This window comes from Tenrec ecaudatus, chromosome 6, assembly GCF_050624435.1.
Source record: "Tenrec ecaudatus isolate mTenEca1 chromosome 6, mTenEca1.hap1, whole genome shotgun sequence".
Lineage (NCBI taxonomy): Eukaryota > Metazoa > Chordata > Mammalia > Afrosoricida > Tenrecidae > Tenrec > Tenrec ecaudatus.
Window position 1 is genome coordinate 79,991,083 of NC_134535.1, and position 25,441 is coordinate 80,016,523.

The 25,441-nt window shown below is 51.6% G+C and overlaps 1 protein-coding gene across 5 annotated transcripts; it reads left to right on the forward strand.

The window, feature by feature from the left end:
• Nucleotides 1-9,878: 9,878 nt before the first annotated feature.
• Nucleotides 9,879-24,848, forward strand: CALCOCO1 (calcium binding and coiled-coil domain 1). Of its 5 annotated transcripts, XM_075551566.1 has the most exons (17): nt 9,879-10,005; nt 12,581-12,760; nt 13,061-13,163; nt 13,886-14,076; nt 15,718-15,876; nt 16,282-16,430; nt 17,945-18,035; nt 19,806-19,961; nt 20,169-20,423; nt 20,897-21,022; nt 21,475-21,570; nt 21,931-22,039; nt 22,320-22,516; nt 22,819-22,925; nt 23,167-23,238; nt 23,791-23,867; nt 24,196-24,848. In XM_075551566.1, the coding sequence occupies exons 2-17, from the start codon at nt 12,602-12,604 to the stop codon at nt 24,393-24,395; spliced, it is 2,247 nt and encodes a 748-aa protein (XP_075407681.1). In that variant the 5' UTR covers nt 9,879-10,005; nt 12,581-12,601; the 3' UTR covers nt 24,396-24,848. The 5 variants fall into 5 exon arrangements, with proteins under 5 accessions (XP_075407681.1, XP_075407682.1, XP_075407683.1 ...); XM_075551567.1 differs by lacking the exon at nt 23,167-23,238 and having other exon boundaries at nt 22,819-23,055; XM_075551568.1 differs by lacking the exon at nt 23,167-23,238.
• The last annotated feature ends 593 nt before the right edge of the window (nt 24,849-25,441 follow it).

The window sequence follows — 25,441 nt, forward strand, 5'->3', positions numbered from 1 at the left end:
ATCCCAGCACAGGCAGCAAATAGTAAGGCAGGTCACCAACAGTCAGATCACCAACAGTCAGATCACCAACAGTCAGAGATGTAAATTCCAATTGTGTGGTCTTAAAGGGACCTGAACTTAGAGCAACACAGTCCACATGCGAGGCGTCCCACGGGTAATGTAGCCTGTAAATTGAGGTACAGAACAAGCAAGGCAGCCGCACACTGGTCTGATGATTAAAGAGCAAGAGACAAGAAAGGTGAGGCTCACCGAGCCACTTATCTCTCCGCCTTTCAATTCGTCCCACTTGTGTTTATCGGCCAGGCTGGCACAATAAACTATCTCAAGGTCAAAAGAAAATGGACAAAAAAAGGTCCACCCTCAAATCTTGTTCATGTTCTTCTTACTTCCACAGCGTACAGAGTTTTGAAAAGCTAGTAACAGCCGACCGTATTTGATGAGAGTTGTTGCCGTGTTTTGAAAATACGCAGCAGAGAGCCTGGCACACAGAAGGTATTCAGTTATCCAGAAAACACCCAAATCTACCGCCATTGAGTTGACTCTGTTTTCTTTCTTTTTCTTTTTATTCTGCTTTCTGAGAAAGTTCTTTGGTATATCGGCAATGGTATGGACTTCCGGGCTGTCTTTATTCTGAGAGGCCTTAGGGAAGTTAGCATCTCAGTTTCTTCCTATGTAAATTCTGAAGGCCTCTGGCAGATGGTTGGGATGCTTCCCTAGTAGCAGGCACTCCTCAGAGTATTCCCTGGGCTGAAAACCAGCTGTCACTCAACATGTGTATGTTAGGTACGGGGCTGGATGAGGCAGTAACAAAGTAGAATGTTCACCAAAGAGAAAAAGACTTAAAACTTCAGAAAAATAGGATTCGTTTTTCAGCAGTTCCTTCCACAGCCTCTAGAGGGCCCTCCCAAGCGCCTTGTGCCATCTTCCTGCCTCCCATCAAGTGTCAACTCTGAAAGTTCCAGCAGTCAGGAGATCGCCCACCCGCACACATAACTGTAACTTCCACCTATTTTTTTTAAAAGAGCTATCTTCTCCTAGTTCCAAATATCATGAGAGACTAATTTACCATTCTTGATGAGAATCAGATCCAAACCATTTGCCATTGGTGCCCCGGTGGATTTGGTTTGTTGGTGGTGGGGTGGGGAAGCTCTCTCTACTCATTCCCAATTGCTGTCAGACCTACTGTCAAGTCATGACAACCTTCTGGGACAAAGTGGGCCGCGCTTTCTCAGAAGCATGATCCCACATCGTTTCCCCCACAGAGTTCAAACCACCGCCTTTCGGTGAGCAGTCAAATGCTTAACCTGGTGCCAGCAGGAGTCCCTTGGAAAGACCAAGCACCCTCCTAGGCAGTGATGTTTTCAGTCATAAATGAACAGAACTTTATGTATTGCTCAAGTGAAGCCCAAAACGCAGGTTCCCGCAGTGGCAGGTGGTGCAAGGTGGTGATTCAGGGAACCAGGTGCCTTCCATCCTATGGCTCCATCATCTTTAACAGGTGGCTTTCAAGGTCACTGTCCTCAAGGTCATGTGCATCAGGCCAGAAAGGAAAGAAGCAAAAAACCTCCCGCCTGTGAGGTGGTTTCATGGGCCAGGTCTACAAGTAGACTACATGACTTGTAGAGAAACTGAAAATTATGACCCCACTGGGTGTCCATGGAAAGAAAGAGGTTCTGAAAAACACATAGCAGATTCTGCTTCCAACAGTCTCCACACTCTTGCTTAAACTGATGTGGCAGTTGCATCATCTTGTGTCAACTTGAGGGTATTATGAGTGAAGGGGTGCAGTCTAGCCTGTCAATCAACTCATAGCCAATGATGCCTCTGTGTGGGCGTGGCCTTCTCATGAGAATTCTGGGAGTTTTCCTCTCTTCCTCCCTGGAGGCTGGATACACTCTCTGCTTCCCATTGTGTTGACAAGCCACATGGATCTATGCTGACGGCAGCCAGAGCCCTGGAGCTGGAGGAGCCACACAGAGAGTCACACCAGCGCTGAGAGGCTTCCACAAGACTCTTCACCCACTGGCCTGTGATCTTCCTGCTGTCGGCATCATTGCATGTCTGTAGAAGAATTTACGGACTAGTATTGGATATATGGGCTAATATCAAATTTATGGACTTGATCTAGACTGGGTTGGCATGTTTTTGTAATATGCAATTAGTCTGGAATATGAAACTCTCTCTTACACACATATAAGTGTCTCTGGATTTGTTTCTCCAGTCAACCCAGACTAACACAACTTATCTCTCAAACTTTTCTGACTCATGCCTGGTTTAGTCAACAGCTTTGCTACAATAACAGCCAACCCTCAAATTTCAGTGGCTTCCAACAACAAAGAGTTGCTTCTGACCTACATGCATGCAGAGGTGGCAGCGCTGGTCTATGAGTCTTCTCATGCCAGGACTCAGGAAGAAGGCCCATAGTCATTCTAGTGGCAGAGAGGATGAATGAGAATATAGCATGAGTCACATCAACTCATATCCTATTGGTCAAAACCTGAAACATGCAAGCCTACAGTCAGTGAAATGGAACATGTGCTCTTTCTGCAGACGATACTGTAACTTACACGACAACAGGCAACAGCCATTGCCCATCTGAAGTACTTGCCAGACATTATGCATTAATCACAGCTCTCGCTCTCTCGTTAGAATCCTTCTCAACACAATGCTTCAGTCGTTATGAATCATTTGAGTTTGAAAAAAAAGTTGGATTTCATTTGCTGTTCTTCTGTGACTCTCAGACTCCATTAACATTTGATCTTTTGAAGGGGGGAGCCAGCAAACCCAGGGATAAGGGAACAACAAGCGATCTAAAATCAATGGTGATGAGGGCGGAGGATGCCTGGTGGCGATTGACCAAGTACAGCATAGTCGAGAGGAATTACTGAGAGCTGAATGAAGATCGAACATAATAGTGGAACAGGAGTAAAGTAAAAGGAAATAGAGGAAAGAACTAGGAGGCAAAAGACATTGCTAGAGGTATAAATACAGGCACCTAAATGTGTAAATATATGTCTACTATATTTATTATATAGTTATATATTATATATTATATAGTTCTATGTACATATATTTATATATTAAGTATTAAGATAGCAGACAGACATCGGGCCTCTACTCAAGTGCTCCCTCAACGCAAGAACACTTTGTTCTAATAACCTGGCATTCTGTGATGTTCACCTTCCCAACATGATCGCTGAAGATAAAATTGGTGCATAAACAAATGTGGTGAGGAAAGCTGATGGTGCCTGGCTATTAAAAGATATAGCGTCTGGGGTCTTAAAAGCTTGAAGATAAACAAGTGGCCATCTAGCTGGGAAGCAACAAAACCCACATGGAAGAAGCACATCAGCCTGTGTGATCACGAGGTGCTGACAGGATCAGATATCAGGTATCAGAAGACCCAAAAACAAACAATAATACCCGTGTGAACAAGGGGGGCTGGGGTGAATACCCAAAGCTCATCTGTAGACAATTGGACATCCCCTCACAGAAGGGTCACAAGGAAGAGACAAGCCAGCCAGGGTGCACCAACATACAACATTTCTCTAGTTCTTTAAAGCTTCCTCTCCCCCACTATCATGACCCAGTTCTACCTTACAAATCCAGCTAGACCAGAGCATGTACGTGGGTACAGATAAGAGCTCTAGACACACGGAATTCAGGACAGAAAATAATAGTGATTTATAATTTATCAAGGGTTCGCGAGGGTAGGAGGATGGGGGGAGAAGGGAAAAGAGGAGCTGATACGAAGGGTTCAAACAGAAAGTAAATGTTTAGAAAATGATGATGGCGGACCATTAAGGAGGGAATCGGGACTAATCTCAGAGCACTGGCCCAGGGAGCACATAGGCTCACTGCAACAGGGAAGGGGACACACACAGGTGATCTGGAAATCGACAAATGGGATCTAATAAGAATAAAACACCTGTGCACCTCGAAAGACTTTGCCAAGAGGGTGACAAGGCAACCCACAGACTGGGAGAAGATTTTTAGTAATGACACGTCAGACAAAGGGCTCATTACTAAAATCTACAACACCACCATGACCTGCAAATAGAGGAAAACAGTTAACCCCCTAAGGAAGTGGGCAAAAGAAATGAGAAGAACTTTCACTAGAGAGGAGATCAATATGGCCAATAAATATATGAGAAAGTGCTCGAAGTCCCTTGCCATAAGAGAAATGCAAATCAAAACAACCATGAGATACCACCTAACACCCCTCAGGCTAGCCCAGATCAGTAAATCAGAGAGCAACAAGTGTTGGAGGGGCTGTGGTGAAATAGGAACCCTCCTCCACTGCTGGTGGTCGTGCAGATTTGTACAGACACTGTGGAAAGCAATCTGGCGATACCTAAAGAAAATGGAAATTGATCTACCTTACGACCCAGCCATCCCTCTACTGGGCATATACCCGGTTGAAGCAGCAAATAAAACACGACCAGTCATATGCGCTCCAATGTTTATTGCGGCACAATTCACAATAGCAAAGACTTGGAAACAGCCTAAGTTTCCATCGATAGACGAGTGGATTAGCAAACTTTGGCACATACACACAATGGAGTATTATGCAGCACTAAAAAGCACCGATGAGCACATGAAACACGTTATTTCATGGGAAGAGCTGGAAGGAATTATGTTAAGCGAGGTAAGCCAGACCCAAAGGGACAGGTACAACATGAGTCCCCTGAGGTAAGTACAATCAGCATGACAGAAATGGGGCATTAATCCACCCAAGGGGAGGGTATGGTTTATATCTCCACAGGGAAAGTGGGACCAGACTTCAACCCAGTGTCGCAAGGTGTGAATGCAATATCCCGGCGTGGAGGACGGAACCGGTGGAGAGGTCTGGGAGGCTGGCCCCAGCACCATAAATTAAGTGGATTCCTGCCCCTCCCCCGAAAAGAACTTGTTCCAAAGGACGACATTGACCCTGCAGCTATGGGAGATGGACATATTTGATCAGAGCACACGGGAGCAGATGAAGGGGCAGGAGGAGAGAGTGGAGCACAGCCTGGCCCACCAGGCCGTGATGATGATGTTCCTGAGTAGAGCAGCCAGTCCACAGAGAGAACAACATGGCTGGCCCTACTATGAGACATGATGCCCCTCAGTGACTAAGGGCGATACAGGGGACAGCACTGGAGACACAGTGTGGGAATTGCACCTGACCTGATCCCACCACACCGAGGCAAAGCACTGGGGGAGCGCAGCGGAACAGCAAGGGAATGGAGTGGCAAGGTCCCCAGGGAATGCTGAAAGTGGACTTTGGGGCCAGGGCGTGGTGCCCCAACAGACTGGACTGGAAAACGCTCCTAAGGGCCAGCAAAGATCCCTGAACTAACTACAAGCTTTTCTCTTGTGAACTGTTTTGTTCTGTTCTTTTTCAGTGGTTTGTTTTGGTTGTTTTGTTGTCTGGTTGTATACTGTTGCTTTGTGTTCCTCTGTCTAGTTTTCGTGCATGTTAGTGACTCCACGGGTCTGTCTGAATAGGACAGGCTGGATGAACTATCTGGATGAAAAACAATGGGACCGACAGTTCCGGGGGGACTTGGGGTGGGGGGTAGGGGGGGGTAAGGAAGTGGTGTTAACAAACCCAGGGACAAGGGAAAAACATGGGACCCCAAAGGGTAGAGAAGGGGGAGTGGCAGGCCTGGTGGGAAATGATCAAGGGTAAGGTTGCTTAGAGAAGAGGTATACTCTAGCCCAGGTGGCGATGAAGCATGGTAGTAGGGCAGGAGGAAGGTCAAGGGAGATGGAGGAAAGAGCTAGGAGTCAAAGGGCATTCATGGAGGTCTAGACAAAGACATGTACATGCAAATATATATATAGGAGGTTGGGGAAATAGATCTTTGTGTCGATATTTATAGGTCAAGTATTAAGGTGGCGGAAGGACCTTGGGCCTCTACTCAAACACTCCCTCTATGCATGAATACCTTCTTTTATTAAATTGGAACTCTATGATGCTCACTCTCCCGACACAACGGCTGGAGCCAAAGTGGGTGAACAAGTAAATGTGGTGAAGAAAGCTGATGGTGCCCGGCTATCAAAAGAGATAGTGACTGGGGTCTTAAAGGCTTGAAGATAAACAAGCGGCCATCTAGCTCAGAAGCAACAAAGTCCACATGGAAGAACACACCAGCCTGTGTGATCGAGTGGTCCCAAAGGGATCAGTTACCAGGCATCAAAGAACAAAAAATCATATCATTGACTGCACACCTCCATGATAGGATCGCTGAAGACAAATGGGTGCACAAGCAAATGTGGTGAAGAAAGCTGATGGTGCCCGGCTATCAAAATAGATAGTGTCTGGGGTCTTAAAGGCTTGAAGGTGAACAAGCGGCCATCTCGCTCAGAAACAAATAAGCCCACATGGAAGAAGCACACCGGCCAGTGCGATCACGAGGTGCCCAAGGGACCAGATATAAGGCATCATGCAAAAAAAAAAAAAGATATAAGTGTGTGTATGTATGTGTATTTATGTGTATATGTATATATGTATGTGTATATATATATTATATTAAATGAAGGGGGAAGTGCAGAGTGGAGACCCAAGGCCCAAGTGTCGGCCAATGGAGATCCCCTCATAGAGGGGCTTAGGAGAGGAGATGGGTTAATTAGGGTGTGAGGTAGTATCGATGAAGAACACAGCTTTCCCCCAGATCCTGGATGCTTCCTCCCCCCAACTACCATGATCCGAATTCTACCTTGCAGGGCTGGATAGGACAGAGGCTGTACACTGGTACATATGAGGGTTGGAGATACAGGGAATCCAGGGTGGATGATACCTCCAGGACCAAGGGCGTGAGGGACGATGCTGGGAGAGTGGAGGGTGAGTGGGTTGGAAAGGGGGAACTGATTACAAGGAGCCACATGTGACCTCTTCCCTGGGAGAGGGACAGCAGAGAAGGGGGGAAGGGAGACCCCGAATAGGGCAAGATATGACAAAATAACGAGGTATAAATTACCAAGGGCATATGAGGGAGGGGGGAAAAGGGAGGGAGGGGGGGGGAAAAGAGGACCTGATGCAAGGGGCTTAAGTGGAGAGCAAATGCCTTGAGAATGATTGGGACAGGGAATGTATGGATGTGCTTTATACAATTGATGTATGTATATGTATGGATTGTGGTAAGAGTTGTTGGAGTCCCTAATAAAATGTAAAAGAAGAAAAGAGAAAAAATGATTAGGGCAAAGACTGTACAGATATGCTTTATACAATTGATGTATGTATATGTATGAACTGTGAAAAGAATTGTATCAGCCCCAATAAATTGTTAAAAAAAAAGAAAATGATGATGGCAACACATGGACAAATATGCTTGATACAATTGATGTACAGATTGCTATAAGAGCTGTAAGAGTCCCCAATAAAATTATCTTAAAAACAAACAAAAATTGACCTTTCAATTTTTGCTTCAGCCTGGAATAAGTTTACTCAGTCCCTGTCCCTGTCCTGCTAAATCACCCAAAATTAGTCCAACCTTAAAATATTTATATTTTATATTCATTCTTTCAGCAAAATTTAATGAATACCTAGCATGACATCTAACACATATTTGTTGACCGAATGTTTCAAATCGCCTTCTGCCTTGCCCATAAGTGCTTGGTGAACATTTATAGCCTGATTCATTAATAGCACTCTTCCTTAGATCGATGGGAGTTAGTTTCACATGCCAGGAGTTGCTAGGATGGGAATATGATATACTGACTAATGGTGTCTAGATCCTGATGCTACCACTTACCAGCTGGCTGGACAAGTCACTTAATTATCTATGCCTCAATTTCATCATATGTAACATGGGGATTAAAACAAAGCTGTTGCCATGGAGTTGATGTCAACTCATGGTGAAGCTATGGAACAGAACAGAACTACAGAAGCCACATCTTTTCTCCCTGGAGCCATTGCTGAGTCCAATTGACAGCTGAGCACTTAACCACGGTACCACCGGGGCCCGGGGTTTAATAATAATAAACCCACTGCCATTGGGTGAATTCTGACTCATATGGAATTTCGAAGACTGTAAAGCTTATAGAAGCAGATACCCTCCTTTTTCTCCCACAGAGCGGCTGGTGGGTTTGAACTGTCGACCTTGGCACTTTTTACCACCTTGGCGCTAATAAGAGGGCTTACTCTAAAAGAATGTTACATTAAATATAAAAAGCTCTAAGCATTGGTCAACACATTAGAAGCCCTCAATATAAGGAAACGATTATTTGCAGCTCCAGATGAGATTACGTCTTCTCTGATGAAATTACGCCTTGCTCTGTGTAGAAGTCAAATAGCAAGAACACGGGAGATTCGCGGGGGCCCCACTCTGCCTACTCTAGGACTTTGAGTCATCTTCTCAGCCAGTGGCTTGTTTTCTAACTCATGAATCCTGACTTGGTGACAGGGACATGTCATCTTACTGTTGTACAGCTCAGTGACTGATCACGTGCTGGGAGATCTTCAAATGAAAGGCCCCCAAAGGCAGGCACAAGAGACCCCATTTACAGTCGTTAAAGCAAAATACCACCCAGAAAAGTTGGAAAAGGCAGAAAGTCCCATAGCTTAGTGCAGCAGAGAATTAAAAGCAAGCACCTAGAAAGAGCAGCTAAATCCTTAGACCATAATCCCCTAACACAGGGACATGGGAAAGAGATTAATTTGGAATCCCTCAGACTGTCTGGAGTGTCAGGGAAGGTTGCCCAGCACTTTAACTTGGCTTAGAGGTTGAGGAGAGCATGAATCTCTTTTACACCTCCCCCCCCCCTAAATAATACCAGAGCAATAACATATCTTGTTATCCTAATTAATTGAAGCCAGTTAAATGGGACAAACAGGACCCATTGTGACTTGTGAGATGTGACAGGTCCTGAATTATGCCAGCTCCCTTTCCAACTTCATTCACCCACTCCATTGCCTTCCCCACCCCCACCCCCACAATGTATCCTCCTTTCAGACTCGGAAGCCCATCTGGGGGAGCTCAGTTCAGATATGTGAGGACTGACAGGCCGCTGACTGCAATCCTCAAATGATCAGCGGTGCAGAACACGTGGCTTTTACTAGGTCACGGGTGTAAGTTTCCCATATGCTAACTGGGGGGACACTTCAGTGTACTGGAGGGAGAAAGGGCGAATCGATTACAAGGATCAGCATATAACCTCCTCCCAAGGAGACGAACAACAGACAAGTGGGTGAAGGGAGACAGAGGACATTGTAAGACGTGAAAATAATAATCTATAATCTATCAAGGGTTCATGAGGGAGGGAGGTAAAAAAGTGAGGAGCTGATATCAAGGACTCAAGTAGAAAGAAAATGCTTTGAAAATGATAGCAACACATGTACAAATGTGCTTGACACCATGAACGAATGTATGGAATGTGATAAGGGCTGTGAGAGTCCCTAATAAAAGTATTTAATTAAAAAGCAATAATTTTACATTTGGAGTCAAAACGATCCTGGTGAAGTTCGACCATTTCATAGCTTTGATCTTTTAGAGTTAGACACGGATCCCTTAACCGTTCTGAGCTTTAGTTTTCTGATTTGTAAACTGTGGATAACAATAGTACCTATCTCACGAGGTCGTACCAGTAAACATTCTGACAACTGTAAAGCGTTAAACAGAAGGCGTTAGAGTCGGAAATCCTCCCCACCCCCAACAATGCACGTTGCAAACCAGCAACTACCACCAGCCGGCCCTCTCTCCTGAGGCATCGTGGGATATGAAGTCCTTGGATGGCCACACCCTCGCTTACAGTCATGGACGTGGGAACTACGCTTCCCAGGTTGCTGTGGTGAGGCCGCAGCCACGGCCGCCTTCTGCTCCGCCCTCGTTGTGCGCAGCCTCCTGGGATTCGTAGTCCCACGCCGGAACTGATTCGGTCGCGAAAGGACTACAAGGTCACGGGAGAACTACAAATCCCAGAAGCCCTCCAGCTCACGTTTCTCCCTTCTCGCCCTCAAGTCGGAGTGCTGTTTTTGTTGTTGGTGAAAGGTGAGGGAAACAGCTGATCCGTCTGTGGGTAAGAAACTTGGCCTAATTTGGGGGCAATCTCATGAGAGGGTCACCCCACTTTCCAGTCTGCTAAAGGATTAAAAACTGTAGAAGGCGGATGCGAGGGTGTTTAGATTTTAACAACCGCTACGGGAAAGGCTCACTCGACTTTGGGGGGAGTTTCAGGGGGCTGCGCTAAGCAGGTGAGTCCTCGCCTTTCAGTCCGCCATAAAGCTTGGTGCGCTTAGGGAAGCCGGGGCCTGGAATCTGCTCATTTTCTCCCGGGCAACACTTAATCCCCACAAACCTCCCTTCGCCTCCCCACCCCCCACCCCCCAATCCAAAGGCCTTCACTACGCCGCGGAAGCCTTGGGGTGGGGGGGGAGACCTGCTAAGTCGCAGAAAGTTGAGGAGCCCCAGGGCCCCACGGAGTGGGGAGAAGGCCCTGCTGAACATCGGTATCTGGCTACACGCAGCGCCCCTGGGTGTCGAGAGCTTGCTCTCAGGCCTTGGGGATGTTTCCAGCTGTTACGGATTGTGTTTGTGGCGAGTGCTTGGGGCTTCTCCAGGGTTAGACCTTTGAGGAAAATTTATTCCCCCCCCCACCAAACACACACACCATTAGAAAGCCATAGAAGTGTATTTAGGGAAAACACCGAGTAGTCTTAATTAAGCGCTTTTGTTTTGTTTTCAGAAGGGAAAATCCAAAAGAACCGCTTAACTCGAATCCAATCTCTAGTTTGAAGAAAGAAGTCGTTTCTTTCTGTAGTGTTCACCAACCTTTCCTTTTCCAGTGACTTTCTGTTTTCTTTGAAAGTGTGGGTCTGACTTCCACCTGGAGTGGGTTTGTGATGTTTGGGGGCGTGCACAGCAGTAGTGGCATTGGCTGATTGGACGCTGTCAGCCGAAGCTGACACAGGATGCAGTTTAGTCAGCCGGAGGGGAGGGGCAGAAGAAGGGGGCTGTCTCTTTGTGCCGGGCTGAGGCATTCTCTGAGTTCTTAATATTGTTATCTGTTCTCAACCTGCCTCCATATTTTCCAATTAATTCCCCCCAGCTAACTTGGAAGGTCCTTTCCTCGTAATCTCACCCTCTCGCATGTCTCCAAGTACCAACCCAAGTACATGGAAGAATTCAGGCACTTAAACTTGAAACCAAAGCGAGTAGAAAGAAAATAGGAAGATACTAGAGTGGGGTTAACACCCTGTCAAACAGGACTAACACCAAATAGGTTTCTAGTCCTGCTCCAGGCAAGATCTGGAGAGAAGAGTGTTGAGTTCTTTTGGGAACTCTTCTCTCCCGCCCCTCAACATTAAATAGATAGGATCTCTTCTCAGGGCCCCATCTTCCAATCTTGTACCCTCCCCAGTGGGTGGGACTCTGCTGACTCCCAGCCCCCACATTCCGTCTCCCCCACACCACCACATTCCTGCCAAGTATTTCACTCCACCCTTGAAGCTACCACCTCCAGAGTTTTAACTTCCTGGAGGGATGAAGCTGAAGGATGGAAGCTGCCTTTCCTTGTATCCACTCAGTCCCTTTGTCCCTTGAGTTCGAGCGCGGGGGGGTTTGCTTCTCTAGAATTCCTGAAGGTGGACAAGCAGCGCTGGGAAGAGGACCGAGGGCTCAAGAACCTGAGGATCGGGATGTTGGTCCCCTCTGGCCATATTCCACATTTGCAGGCTGAATCATTCCTTACAGATGCTAGTGTCTTTGAGGGTCACAACTCCTTCCTGTACTCAGAGGGGTCAACAACCTCAGGAGTGGGCCAGGAGACCTGCTGAGAATGAGAGGGCCTCACGCCTCAGTTGGGCTTTGAATTCAAGAGCCCAGAGATGTGGGAGGTGAATGGGAAGCTGGAGACTGGAGAATGCAGACCACTCAAAGAGACTAAGAGGTAGAAAAGAAAAGACTGGGAAATGGTGACTCCTGGTCAACTGGCCAGTGCACAGGAAGCCGAGATGAGAGAGACTGGAATTCTGGGAAGGGTCAAGGAGCCAGAGAGGGTACAATGTGACCGACTTGAAAGGCCAGGCTTGTGTACTAGAACTAAGAGTGACTCTGAGGTGCTGGAAAACATAATATACCTTCATCTCCAGGTATAATGGCAGGGCCGGTGATGGAGAGAAGGATGTGGTGGGTGGGGGACAGAATGGAAAAGCCTTAGGATTGCTTTAGTTCCCCAGCGCGGCCGATAGGAAGCAAACGCATGTCGATAGCTCTAAAGAAATTCGTTTCCCCTGAGTGCTAGAGGCTAAAGGTCCAAGTTAGGGGTTCCGCTATACCGATCCCTTCGATGTGCCCCTCCCCAAGTTGCTGGTGACTGCTGACGACCCTTGACATTTCTTTGCTTGTAGAACAGTGGTCCCATGATGTCTCTTTCTCCTGATGGTGTGTGCCGCTGTTCAAAAGCTGTTCGGTTGAGAACTCCCCTCCCTGGGTTTAGCCTCACTAAAATAATAGAAGGAACCCCCCGTTTCTGAGGGAGGTCATAGTTATAGGTACAGGAATTAGGACTTAAACATAACTCCCCCCCCCTTGAAGCACGGGGGTGGGAGACACAACTGAGTCCCTAACAGGAGTGTTAACCCTTTACTTCTCAGGAAGGCCCATTTCCCAAGGGCATGATGGAAGAATCATCCCTAAGCCGGGCATCATCCCGGGGTGGAGTCAACTTTCTGAATGTAGCCAGGACCTACATCCCCAATACCAAGGTGGAGTGTCATTACACCCTTCCTCCAGGCACCGTGCCTAGTGCCAGCGACTGGATTGGCATCTTCAAGGTATTCCTGTAACCCCTTTTGCCCTGGGATTGTGGCCTATAGGTTGGTTGGGATAAAGGGAATGACTAATTGCTTGAATTCCTACTTACTGAGGACAAAGGGAAAGAGGTGTCAGCTAGCAGAGGCCATCTGTAGAAGCAAAGCTCTCCCGACATGATAATGTCCCTCCACTTACCCTGCCTCTTACCACCGTTGCCACCAAAACCCTGTCCTAACCCCTGTCCAGGTCCTTAGCCCCTTCTTCCACCTATGAGTGGTGGTTTCATCAGCCTACCTGTCTCCTGTCTTGGGTTTTCGCAGGTAGAGGCTGCCTGCGTTCGGGATTACCATACATTTGTGTGGTCTTCAGTGCCCGAAAGCACAGCGGATGGTTCTCCTATCCATGCCAGTGTCCAGTTCCAAGGTACAAGGGAAGGTGGGAAAGCAGGAGGGCAGAGCCAATGGGGTGGAAGTTCAGAAGACATAACAGTCAGGCTCAGAAGATAAGCAAAAATACGTGCAAATAGATGTAATGAGAACTATATCCAGCAGACTTTGGTGGGCACGCAGTCATGGGATGATCACAGAATCGTCAGTCTCGGGGTAAGAAGACGCTTCTAAGGGCATCTAGTCCAGCCTCCTACCCAAAGGAGGGGGAACTTCTCTGATAGGGAAGAGGATGTGGTAGCGTCGTCTCCTGAGAAAAGATACGCATTAGATTCTGAAAGACCCAAGTTCGAATTTCAGCGCTACTGCATATCAACTCTTTGACCTTGGGCAAATGACTCAACTTCTCTGTGTGCCTGTGTTCAGTGTAAAAGCGCCGGCTGGCCTATGGAGACAGTTAGGTGGGTAAGTAAAGCTGCCAGCACAGTGCCTGGTACATAGGAAGTACTCGATAAATGGTAACTAGCATGGAGATGATGATAGCGGGGTAGGTTTCGGAAAGACAGACAGGAGAGCGCTTGGCAGAAAGGAGAGATCAAAGTAAGCCAGGGAACAGAAGTGACCCTTTGGGAGGGGGAAAGAGGAGAAAACTGTACGTGGAAAATAGAGCAGGGGCCAGAGCACAGGTGCATGAAGGGGCAGGGAGACCTGTCAGCCTGGGTCATAGTTGGGCCCCTGTGTCTATCCTTTTACTCACAGCCAGCTACCTGCCCAGACCAGGAGCCCAGCTTTACCAGTTCCGATACGTGAACCGGCAGGGCCGGGTGTGTGGGCGGAGCCCCCCTTTCCAGTTCCGAGAGCCAAGGCCCATGGATGAACTGGTCACCCTGGAGGAGGCGGACGGTGGCTCTGACATGCTGCTGGTTGTCCCCAAGGCAACTGTGCTACAGGCAAGTACAGAGCAACAAAAGTGCCTCCTACCCAGGGAACAGGAGGACCTCTTGGTGAAGGGCCCCTTCCTCCTCCAGCACCTTCCCCTTGGCTAAACCTTCTGCTGAAGACCTCACTGGGCATCACACCAAGGCTTGCCTTCAGCAGAGTCTCACTCTAACACAAACACACGCAGCATGTAGGACGGGAGGGCAAGATCAGCAGCTCAGATGTGTGCCCTGCCATCCAGTGAGGGAGCCAGTGGCCACCTGTGGCTTTGAACCTCTGAAATGCAGCTGGTTCAAATGGAGATGTGCTCTGTTGGTAAAATGCGCATTGGATTTGGAAGACTTCTGATAAGGGGAAAAAATGTAAAATACCTCAATAGTTTCTTGTATTGATTACATATTGAGATATGAGTTTTTTATATACTGGGTTAGAGAAAACATTATAACTTCATTTATTATTCCCTATTTTTTTCCTCATGAAAAAAATGGCCTCTAGGAAATTTTAAATTATATCCATGGCCTGTCATGTATTTCTGAGAGGGATGAGGGAGTGGAGGTGGATATTAGCAAGGAAGACTTCCTGAAGGGATTGCAAGGACCAGAGCAGGTGGGAAGGAAGTTTATTCTCCAAGTAGGCAGGAAGGCCTGCAGAACATGAGACTGAGTAGTAGCTTGTCTGTGAAGTAGCTCTCGGTGCCACTGAGTCGCTTCCGACTCAGAGTGACCCTAGAGGACGGGAGAACTGGCCCATGGCCTCCGGAGGCTGCCACTCTTTACAGGAGAAGGAAGCCCATCTTCCCTCCGAGCAGGGGGTGACTGCAAACTCCCATCCATTACGCCACCAAAGCTCCTTAACACACGGAAAGTGTTCTGAATCTTACATAAACCAGAGATAAGCAGGCGCCTACTGCGTATTCTGGAGTCCCTAGGTGGTGTAAGTGGTTAATGTGCCCAGCAGTGCCTCAGAAGAAAGGGCTGGTAATCTCCTTTCAGAAATTCAGCCACTCTGACACTCGTGGGTTGCCCTAAGTCTGAATTGACTCATTGGCAGCTGGTTCACCCCATGGTCTGAACTGCCCTCACATTCAGTACTCCCCAACTCAGGTTCAGAGGTCACTTTACATATGAGAGCACAGGCACTCACAGTTAAGAAATGTGTTCAAGGTCACACATTACTACTACTCCTCCTACTCCTCATTGCCCCCGAGTCGACTCGGTGACCCTATAGGGCAGGATAAAACCGCCGAGTGCGTTTCTGAGACTCAGTCTTTCTGAGAGTAGAAAACCTCCTCTTTCTCCCCACAAGGTCACGTAGGTAGGAGAAATGGAGCCCAAGTCTATCCAATTCCAGAGCAGACTGGGTGAGGTTAGAGCAGCTCTCCTTTGGTCTGTATGAAGTGAGAGAAACTGCCAGAAGAGGATTTTCCTGAATCACTGGGTGATGGAGCCGCCAGGCCTAGGGTGGGAAGAAGGTATGAGAAGAATGGGCAGTGAAGGATGCCAGGAGCTGGTGGGTCTGACTGGGACGGGGGCACGGCTCCAAAATCCATTGGGAGAAACGCCCCCAACCAGAAATGCCTCTGGGCAGGGCGGAGGCCAGGACCCCAGCTGAGTGCCTCCCAGCACACCTCCCTCCTCATCCTGCCCCTCTAGAACCAGCTGGACGAGAGCCAGCAGGAGCGGAATGACCTGATGCAGGTGAAGTTGCAGCTGGAGGGCGAGGTGACAGAGCTGAGGAGCCGGGTGCAGGAGCTGGAGGCCACGCTGGCCGCTGCCAGGCAGGAGCGGGCGGAGCTGCTGGAGCAGTACAAGGTGCGAGATGCGCCAGCAGGGGCAGAGGCTGACTGCTCCCCCCGAGTCCCCAACCTGGACCCAGGCACGAGGGTAAAGGGGCAAGGCTAGCTCCCTTTTAGAATGGTTTCACCCCAAGGAAATAGTTTAAGGAACAGCAAATGGAATTGAACTTGGTATGGCAAGAGGCACAGCCCACATTTGTAACGAGCCTCAGCTCTTTGAAAATGGGGGTGGGGGTAGGGGTTAGAGAGGTCCCCATTTAGAAGTTGGGGGGGTGCCCTCACAACTCCTTTTTTAAGGAAGGTTATGGGAGTAGAGGTGTGGGGGCAGTCACCCTCTGCCCCGCGCCTTCTAAGCCTTTGTTCCACTCTCTGAGAGGTGAATCTCAGCCTCCCAATTCTCCTGGGCCACCCTGAATTCCAGGGGCTTTCCCGGTCCCACGGAGAGCTCACTGAAGAGAGGGACGTCCTGAGCCGGCAACAGGGAGACCATGTGGCTCGGATCCTGGAGCTGGAAGATGACATCCAGACCATCAGTGAGAAGGTGCTGACGAAGGAGGTGGAGCTGGACAGGTGAGGGGACAACCCCACCTACTTCCTTTCCTTCCCGGGGACTTGGGCCCTTCAGCCTCTGTGTCAGGCAGGTAAGCCTGCTTGGTCTCACAGGGTTCCCTTTTCGCTTCTAGACCTTATTTGGGGTGTTCCCATTTCTGAGGGGTTGGGAAGCATTTGATGGCTTTTTTTGTGTGTAACTCAGCAGTCTCTCCCAGCCCTATTAGTATATCTCTGACCTTCAGAAATAATAATGATAGTTATCATTTAGTGTACAGTAAGAGCTAAGCAGGACCCCCTCAGCTGAGCTTTCAGCCAGACCCTAGGCAGGCCTGTAAAGTGAACAAAACTACCAGGGAGGCAGGCAGTCCCTGGAACCATCAGCCTTAGGAGACCCGCCCAAGAACAGCTTTTGCCCGAGGGTCAAGTGCCTACAGCACAAAGGGAAAGAAACCCAGGAGATGGGAAGTGGGAGGGACAGGCCAGGCTTCGGCATCTGCAGCCATGTAGAAGACATGTCTTTCTTCAACAGCTGCCTATTTCTATCAAACAGCGCAAACATGGGCTCCCTCCCACCCCTGTCCCTAGTTGGTAGACAGCCTAGGTCTTCCTTGTCGTGAGATGATTCTAAATGTCTTCCATTCTATCCTGGTAGACTTGATAGTTTTAAAAATTCGCAGAAGGAAAGAAGAGTTCTGTCCAAGACCCAGATCAACAAGTGGGTTGATTCTTGGGGCTCTTCAGGATCTGTGAGTCTTGTCCGAGGAAGAGACTGGGTGTCTAGGTGCTAAGTCATTGGGTAGGAAAGCAGGCATCGGATTGAGCAGCTTGAAGAGATTAGAGACTGACTAGGCCAGGGACTGACAAACTCATCCTCAGGTTAAATCCAACTTCCCACTGGTTTTTATATGGCCCATGCGCTACAAATGGTCTTCATATTTTTAAAGGGTTGGAAACAATTTCAAAAAGGCTATTTTGTCATGGGTGAAAATTCTCGACAACCAAGTAGCATAAATAAAGTTTTATTGAAACAGCCTCACGTCCATGTATCTATGATCTGACTGCGCGCGCACACCAATGGCAGAGTTGAGTAGCTGCCACAGAGGCTGCATGGCCCACCAAGCCCACACTACCTATGACTGGACCCTTTACTGGAAAAAAAATTGGCCAACTTCTACTCTAGACCAAAGTTTATAATCAGTAGTGTCTGCTGTTGTCAAGAAAAGGTTGGATGCCTTATCTCTAGAATGAAAAACTACCGAGAAGCCATCAGCCAAGACATTTCTTAAAGTGGTACCTAACAGGAAAAGAACTTTTATTTAGAGCTTGTTCTAGAGCCAAGAATCTTGATTCTTGGAGCTTAAGACTGAATCAGCTTGGCTTGGGGATCTGAGCCATCCTAGAGCCCAGGGGACTTCTGAGCCTGAGGGACACCAGTAGAAGCACCGAAGACAGAACCTCAGACAGACGCCCAGCTCCTGTCATGAGTGACTCGTCAAATCCCTGACCTGCTGCCCTCCGTCTGCCCCTCACAGGGTCAGAGACACCGTGAAGGCCCTGACTCGGGAACAAGAGAAGCTCCTTGGGCAACTGAAGGACGTCCAAGCAGACAAGGAGCAAAGCGAGGTAAGGGACTCGGCGCTGGTTTGCTTTCTCAGCTGGCCGTCCAGTGCTTATTGCCTCCTTGTGTGTGCTACGTGCCAAAGGGGATGAAACTGGAAAGGAGAGGTGGTGTGCCCCTGCTAGGCGAGGTAAGGCGTATACCCACCTCAGAACTTGTCACACTCCTGGGTTACATGTCACAAGAGAAGTAGAAGTGGGCACAGAAGGGGCAGAGGAGAGCACAGCTTGTTGGGCACATTAGGAAAGCGCACTCTCACTTTTATCAGTCTTGTTTTCAATTATTAGGCACTCAGAGGACTGGCACTCGCTTCTAAGGTCGAGGAAAGCGATGAGGTCATTTTGCAGGAGACTGACATCTGAGATCGGGGGGCACAGACAGCGGCCCTCAGCCGCCCATCCGACTGTGCATTTGGTTTTGAGTGCAGAGTAGCGAGGACCCGGGCCACACACAAGTGGGCACCCGTGAGAGCAGTCAGTGAGCAGCCCGCTCTGGAATCTCAGGTGACTCTGCGACTCAATCAGAATGAGCAGGGCCTTCCTCCTGAGGGCTGCTTCGAAAGGAAGGGCGTGAGCATGCGCCGATGAGGGGCCGACTGGACGCCACCGTGTCGCCACCGTGGAGCGGCTGTGGAGTTTGACACCTCATTTTGAGCGATTTAGAAGAAAGTCAAGTGAAACCGGTTCCAGGTTCTTAGATAGCATCCCGGGAGGCCTCGGCGTCGACAGGTGGCGTGCCCGGGCCACCGTGAGAAAGAGTAGGCAGAGGGGACCACATGCCCGGCAGCCTGGGGTCCAGAATGCGGGGGACGATGGGCCGTGGGGCTGCGGGCGTGGGGGCCATGGCTAAGTGCTCAGTGACCAGCCACGAGGCTGGTGGCTCCAAGCAGTCCTCTGGCCACTTTGGTGGAGAGCCCCCATGGGGCAGTCCTGCTCTTGACAGTGCGGGTTCACGCGGAGTCCGGATTGACTCGGCGGCGGCGAGTACTAAGTGTGTGGCAGGAGAACCTGTGGGGAGGCCGCAGCCTGCTTGTGGGAGCTCTGGGGTCCAGTCTTCGCTTGGAAAGCCGGGAGAAAGCGGGGGCGGCTCAAGTGGAGGTGGCGTGCGAGAAGAGCTGTGTTTACACAGTGGGCTGTGCCTGAAGACTCCGAGGGCTGCCTTGTGGAAGAGGAACTGGGTAGGGGGACTGTTGAGCCCGGCCAGTAAGAAGCTACAAGATGCCAAACACGATTGTGCGGTTGGTAGAGAAGAGAGAATGGCTGTGCGGAAAGGAGGTGGAGAAGCAGTAGGTTTCTCTCTGGGCTGCCAGGGAGGGAACGGAGCCCAGCATGAAACCAAGGTGTGCCTGGGGGCCTTGGGAGGCAGGTAGCAGTGTCAGAAATAAGAATGGGGAAGATGGGGTGGGGTGCCAAGGGAATTCTGACTTCGTGTAGTTATGCAGAGTTGGATTGGCCTGTAGAACATCCAGACGATACATTTTGATTTAAGAAGAGACAGAGCAGTGAAAATGAGATGCAGGCCACGTTAGATCCACGAGAGGCCACAGGCTGAGAAGCTAGATGCCTCATGTCAAGAGCTAGAGATTGTGCATTCGCAGTTTCGCCCTTTGGAAGCAAGAACCCAGGGGTGGCCGGCAAGAGCTGGTTGCTGGGGTTTGTGCTCAGACAGGTGAAATCGAACCTGGGCTTCCACCCCAGTGGCCCGCTTCTCTGCCTGCCCCAACCGAGTGTCAGGTGTGTGCCTCCCTTCTCACGCCTTGTCTTCACCACCAACAGACTGAGCTCCAAAAGGCAGAACAGGAGGTCCGTCGCTTGAATACGGAGCTGCAGGAGGCCAAGGCCCAGCAGGAGGAGAAGGGTGCTCAGGCCAAGAGACTGAAGGACAAGGTGGCCCAGATGAAGGACACCCTAGGCCAGGCCCAGAAGCGGGTGGTGAGTGAAGGCCCCTAGGTAACAGGAACCAGGTACTTACAGAACTCCTGGAAGACAGAAGAAAGGCGGGTGGGGGCAAGACACATCTTCAAGGACTCAACTCACAACCCTGACTCCTAAAGGGGTGGGTGGGGGTGGGGATGGTTGAAGGGGGGGAGCCTGGCTCCCACTGGGAGCCCTCATGTCCTTCTCTTCTTTCCCCCCCAGGCTGAGCTGGAGCCCTTGAAGGAGCAGCTTCGAGGGGCCCAGGAGCTGGCAGCCTCAAGCCAGCAGAAAGCTGCCCTTCTGGGGGAGGAGCTGGCCAGCGCAGCAGGAGCCAGGGACCGCACCATCGCTGAGCTCCACCGCAGCCGCCTGGAAGTGGCTGAAGTCAACGGCAGGCTCTCCGAGCTCAGTCTGCACTTGAAGGAAGAAAAAAGCCAGTGGAGCAAGGAGAGGGCAGGGATGCTGCAGAATATGGAGGTAGAGGGATGAGGGGCGCTGTGGCCCACGGCCCCTGTCCAGCCCACTGTGGCCCACTGCCCTGTCCCTGTGGCCCACTGCCCCTGTCCAGCAGAGATTCCGCCATGTGGTCATAGACTGTGGGAGGAAAGGGGACTTTGGCGGGGGAGAAGAGCATGTCCGAGGGACATTGCTCTTTCCAGGAATGACCCATCCCTAAGCATGGTGCCCTAACCCTGATCACCATAGCACCTCTCTTGACTGCCACCCTTGACTCAGAAACACTCACCAGCCTCGCCATCGTGGCCGTCCAGAGCGCTCGGGGTGTATAAGGAGTGAGCATAGGAAGAGGAAATTGGTTTTAAAACCGTTGGATTCCGTCCCATCAATTAAAGGAGGGGGACTCAGAGAAGACCGGGGCTGCTGCCAGTGGCAGCCTTGCTTCTCCACTCTGACCCCTCTGTTGCCCTGACTGGTGGCGCTCACTCTCCCAGGCAGAGAAGGACAAGATCCTGAAGCTGAGCGCAGAGGTCCTTCGCCTGGAGAAGGCCGTTCAGGAGGAGCGGAGTCAGCATCAGGTCCTCAAGACGGAACTGGCCCAGGAAAAGGACTCTAGCCTGGTGAGACACCACCCAGAAGTCCCGGCCCCACAGCCTCTTGATGGATCAGTGCCCCTTCTCGTCTTGAGTGTAGACTCAGAAGAGTTAGGAGTTCACCTTCTGTTACGTGCTGTGTTCTTACATACCCATGCACGCATGCACACACGCGCATGCACACACACGCAGCCTTCATTGACTGAAACATGTCATGGCCCTTTATGCTCTTGGGAGAACTGTAGCCTGCCACCCTGGGAGGACGGAGGCCTCTGCTTCTTAGCCATCCAGGTGTCATCCAGACTCAGTAGAGCCTTCTGGGGGTCAGACCAGGGGCCCGTGCTTCAAGAAGAGCATTGTGGCTGCCCCTCTGGGTGCGCCAGAGCCGGACAGAAGCACAGCCGTGAGAGAGAGCAGATACCAGATCGAAACCCAGATTGGGTCCAGGCCCCAGAGTGCAGCTGGCCATCTGCCCGCAGGTGCAGCTGTCAGAGAGTAAGCGGGAGCTGACAGAGCTGCGCTCTGCCCTGCGAGTGTCCCAGAAGGAAAAGGAGCAGCTGCAGGAGGAGAAGCAGGTGAGAGCCATGACCCAGGCCCCTGGCTGCCACAGGCTAGGACTTGAGGGCTAGAGATGTCCTTCTGTCGTCGCTTGCTTCAGCAACGGGTGTCTTTGGGAGCACCCAGGAGCGAGAAGGGGACCATGCTCCTCCTGACTGGACTTGGTAGGATGGGGGAGAATTGATAAGGAAGGGGGAAGGGCTGTAAGGGGGGACGTTAGGACTCTTGGAAGGCAGAGTATGTTCCTTAAGCTGCCCCACTCTTGGCTGGAGGCATCTAACCCTAAGGAAAGGCTCTGCTGGCCAACACTCGGGGAGGTGGGGAGGAGGGCCCCCTGCCAGCCGCTAGCACTTGCCCCTGCCCTCCCCCGACTCCAGGAGCTGCTGGAGTACATGCGGAAGCTGGAGGCCCGCCTGGAGAAGGTGGCAGATGAGAAATGGAACGAAGACGCCGCCACAGAGGATGAGGAGGCCACAGCAGGACTGAGTCTGTACACTCCCCAAATCTTGTGATCCCTCTTGCCCACACCGCCTCCCCCTCTTGGGAGGGGGCACCACGTGAGCCCACTGAGAACTGCCTCTGCCTTCTGTGTCTCTCCTGGTTCCCTCCCAGCCCTCCAACCGCCCCCCTTCCTCTCCCCCACCCCCCCCCCGCCCCCGCACCGGGTCCTGCTTAGTGTAACTGTTCTGCTCACCCAGGGAGAGACAGGGCCGCGCGGAGCATCTCACACCCCCCCTGTCTCTCTGCCCGCTGTCCTCACCGACAGGCTGCCCGACCGCTCTGACAGACTCCGAGGACGAGTCTCCGGAAGACATGAGGCCCCCAGCCTACAGCCTGTGTGAGCGTGGAGAGCCAGGCTCCTCCCCTGCTGGGCCTCGAGAGGCTTCCCTGGTTGTCATCAGCCAGCCAGCCCCCATTGCTCCCCACCTCTCAGGGCCAGCTGAAGACAGTAGCTCTGACTCGGTGAGCACTGAGGGGCCCCCCCACGGGGGCAGTCTGGAGTGGGAAGGGCCAGACCCCACCACCCCAGCCTCCAGTGCAGAGGGGCTCAGCCCCCCTGGCCTCACCCTTTCTCATAGGCATGTGCCCAGCCTCTTTCCAAGGCAACTCGGCATAGACCAACCTAAAACCACCCCGGTCCACCTTCCTCCTTGCCCCCCCCCCCCCAATTCCTTCTCACCTCCCAGCCCACACCAAAACGCCCCCTCGTGCTGCCCCGTGGTTCTCCCCTCTCGGGCCCCAGCGCCTGTTTCTTTGGTGTCCAGGAGGCGGAAGATGAGAAGTTGGTCCTCCTGGCAGCCGTGCAGAATGGGGGTGAAGAAGCCAACCTGCTGCTTCCTGAGCTGGGCAGCGCCTTCTATGACATGGCCAGGTGTGTGGCAAGTAGAGGACCCAGAGAGGGAGGCGGGAGGATGCGAGTGAAAAAGGACAGCCCCGTGACCAGCTCCGCCCCCTGCCTCCAAGACCCCCTTTGGGGTCCCAGCCAAGAAAGGAGGGAAAAGGTATGGCTGATGCAGGAACCGCCACCCCACCAATCCCAGGCGCCCTCCCCGCTATCATCATACACGTGCACTCAGAGGCCCTGCCTTTAATTGGCTTCTGTGTTGTTCTAGCACCATCTTCCGTGGAGCCCAAATTGCCCTGCATCCCCTCACTCCTGCCCCCTCCCCTTCCCCAACAACCAGGTAGGTACCTAGGCTCAGGTGGGCTAGGGGTGGGGTCAGGACAGAGAAAAGACTGAGAGCCAGCATCCATGCTGTTCCTCTCCCCTGCCTTTGACAGGTGACACTGCAAGGGTGGGGCCTCCAGGTAGCAGTGGTCCCTCCACCTCTCTCTTGCCTCCTCTGGGCTGAGAGTGGAGGGAGGAGGAGGGGAGAGGTGGGGAGCTGAGTCTAGAGCCCAGCTGTGCCTGGATGGGTGAGGGGCTTGGGCAGGGAGGGGCTGGTGCCCACATCCTTCCCGGCTAGTGCAGGAAGATGAAGGGCGATGTCAGGCTCGTTTTCAGCCTCATTAGGCGGCAGACGGAGACTAGACGGAAGGAGGAGAGCAGAAGGTTGGGGGCTGGGCTCGCTGCAAGACAGAGGCCAGCAGGATGGCGGAGAGGATGAGGGGAGCCCTGGACTGAGAGAGAATGGCAGGGCGCTTTGTTAGGCACATTTGGGCCCCTTCCTGAGGTGTGCCTTCAAGAAGGGCAGGGAGCACACTGACCCTCTCCTTCTCCCCCCATCTCTCTCTAGCGGCTTTGCAGTGGGTCCCCTGTCAGAGGCCAGCACTGGGGGCCCTGTCACCCCCCCGTGGAAGGAGTGTCCTATCTGTAAGGAGCGCTTCCCTGCGGAGAGGGACAAGGATACCCTGGAGGACCACATGGACGGACACTTCTTTTTCAGCACCCAGGACCCCTTCACCTTTGAATGATCTCTCCTCTCCCTAGGACACACACAGAGGCACACGTGTGCACACCCGCACGCGCGCACACACACACACACACACTCATGCACAGCTGGACATGTGGGCTGCCTGCCTGTTTCCCTCCCCTCGCACTGGGTTCCATGAGACTGTTCCCGAAGAGCTATCCCGAGGGTCCCCCTGGTTCACCCAAACTCGCTAACTCCATCCTCTCCCGCCCGGCTCTTGTGTCCCAGACAGGGCTCCTTCTTGGAAGCAGTGGCCGAATGTACTCCCGAAAGCAGTTGTGGAGGAAGCAGGATGCTGGAGGCCTTCGCCTATGGAAATAGCGCCATCCGCTCGTAGCCCGGGCCGCCTCTCTCCCTCTGCCCAGCCCCGATGCCAAGGCACCCACACCCACACATGCACTTACACACCCCAACCCACCCCTAGCTGAGGTTTGCCTTTGTTGACTTGTGTGTTCTCTGAGGCCTGCACCCAGGCAGCAGTGTGGGCACGGTGACCTCTGTTGGTCCTTTTCGGTTCTAAGTGTCCTGGGTTCCTTCCTGCCATGCCCACAAACCTTCCCCTGCCCTATCCTCCTCCCCCCCGCAGCAGTAGGGTGGGAGGGGTGTCTTTGATACTTTGGAGGTTCCCGGGCTTTATCTCCTGCCCCTCCCCCCAGCATCCTCACAGGGAAAGAAATAATGCTCTTTCGTGCCTTCTGTGAGGGGGGGAGCAAGTGGTCCCAGATGAGGTGTCCCAGCTTCGCAGCACCTCCTCTTCTTCTGGGTCCCCCTCCCACAGCAATAAAGCTTCCCCTCGGATTTCCCTCCCCGCTGCCTGTAGTATGGACAGATATATTTATATGAAATGTATAACTATTCTAATAAAACGTGTTCTTACCATGCTTGTGCCTCGAGCTACGAGCACCCAGCCTTCTCTGCCTCCTGGAGGAGGGAGCAGGAGGCGGGGCCAGTGATGATCTTTGCAGCTGTGAGATGGGACCTCCTGGTGTACTGGGGTGGGAGTTCTGGCTTGGGGAATTCTGCAGAGGAACTGGGCAAACAGATGGCTCTGCTTGGAGTGAATGAAGAAAAGGTACTGGGTGGACCCAGGTGCGGAGGGCGAAGTGGAAGGAGGGGGGCGAGGGGGAGCAGTTTGCTGCTCAGACCTTCACCTTCACAGCCACCACCATTGTACCATGGGCCAAAGGACGACACCTCGGGGGAATCTCCTTGTGAAAAATGCCCGGAGCACCTTGCCTCTGACGATGCTCTGTGTTGTGTTCCTCCCTTGCCTGCTGCCTTCCTCGCCCACCACTCGCACATTCCGACCCCACAGCCACAGACACACATTCACCCACTCATACCAGCTCCACCGGCTAGACAGATAGACAGCATCGCCAAGTATGTCTGAAGGCTCCGCGTGCTCCCCAAGTCTCAGCAATGCCCTGGGCAAGCCTATGCCCACAGTACCCCTGCTTCTCTCCCAGTAGCTCGA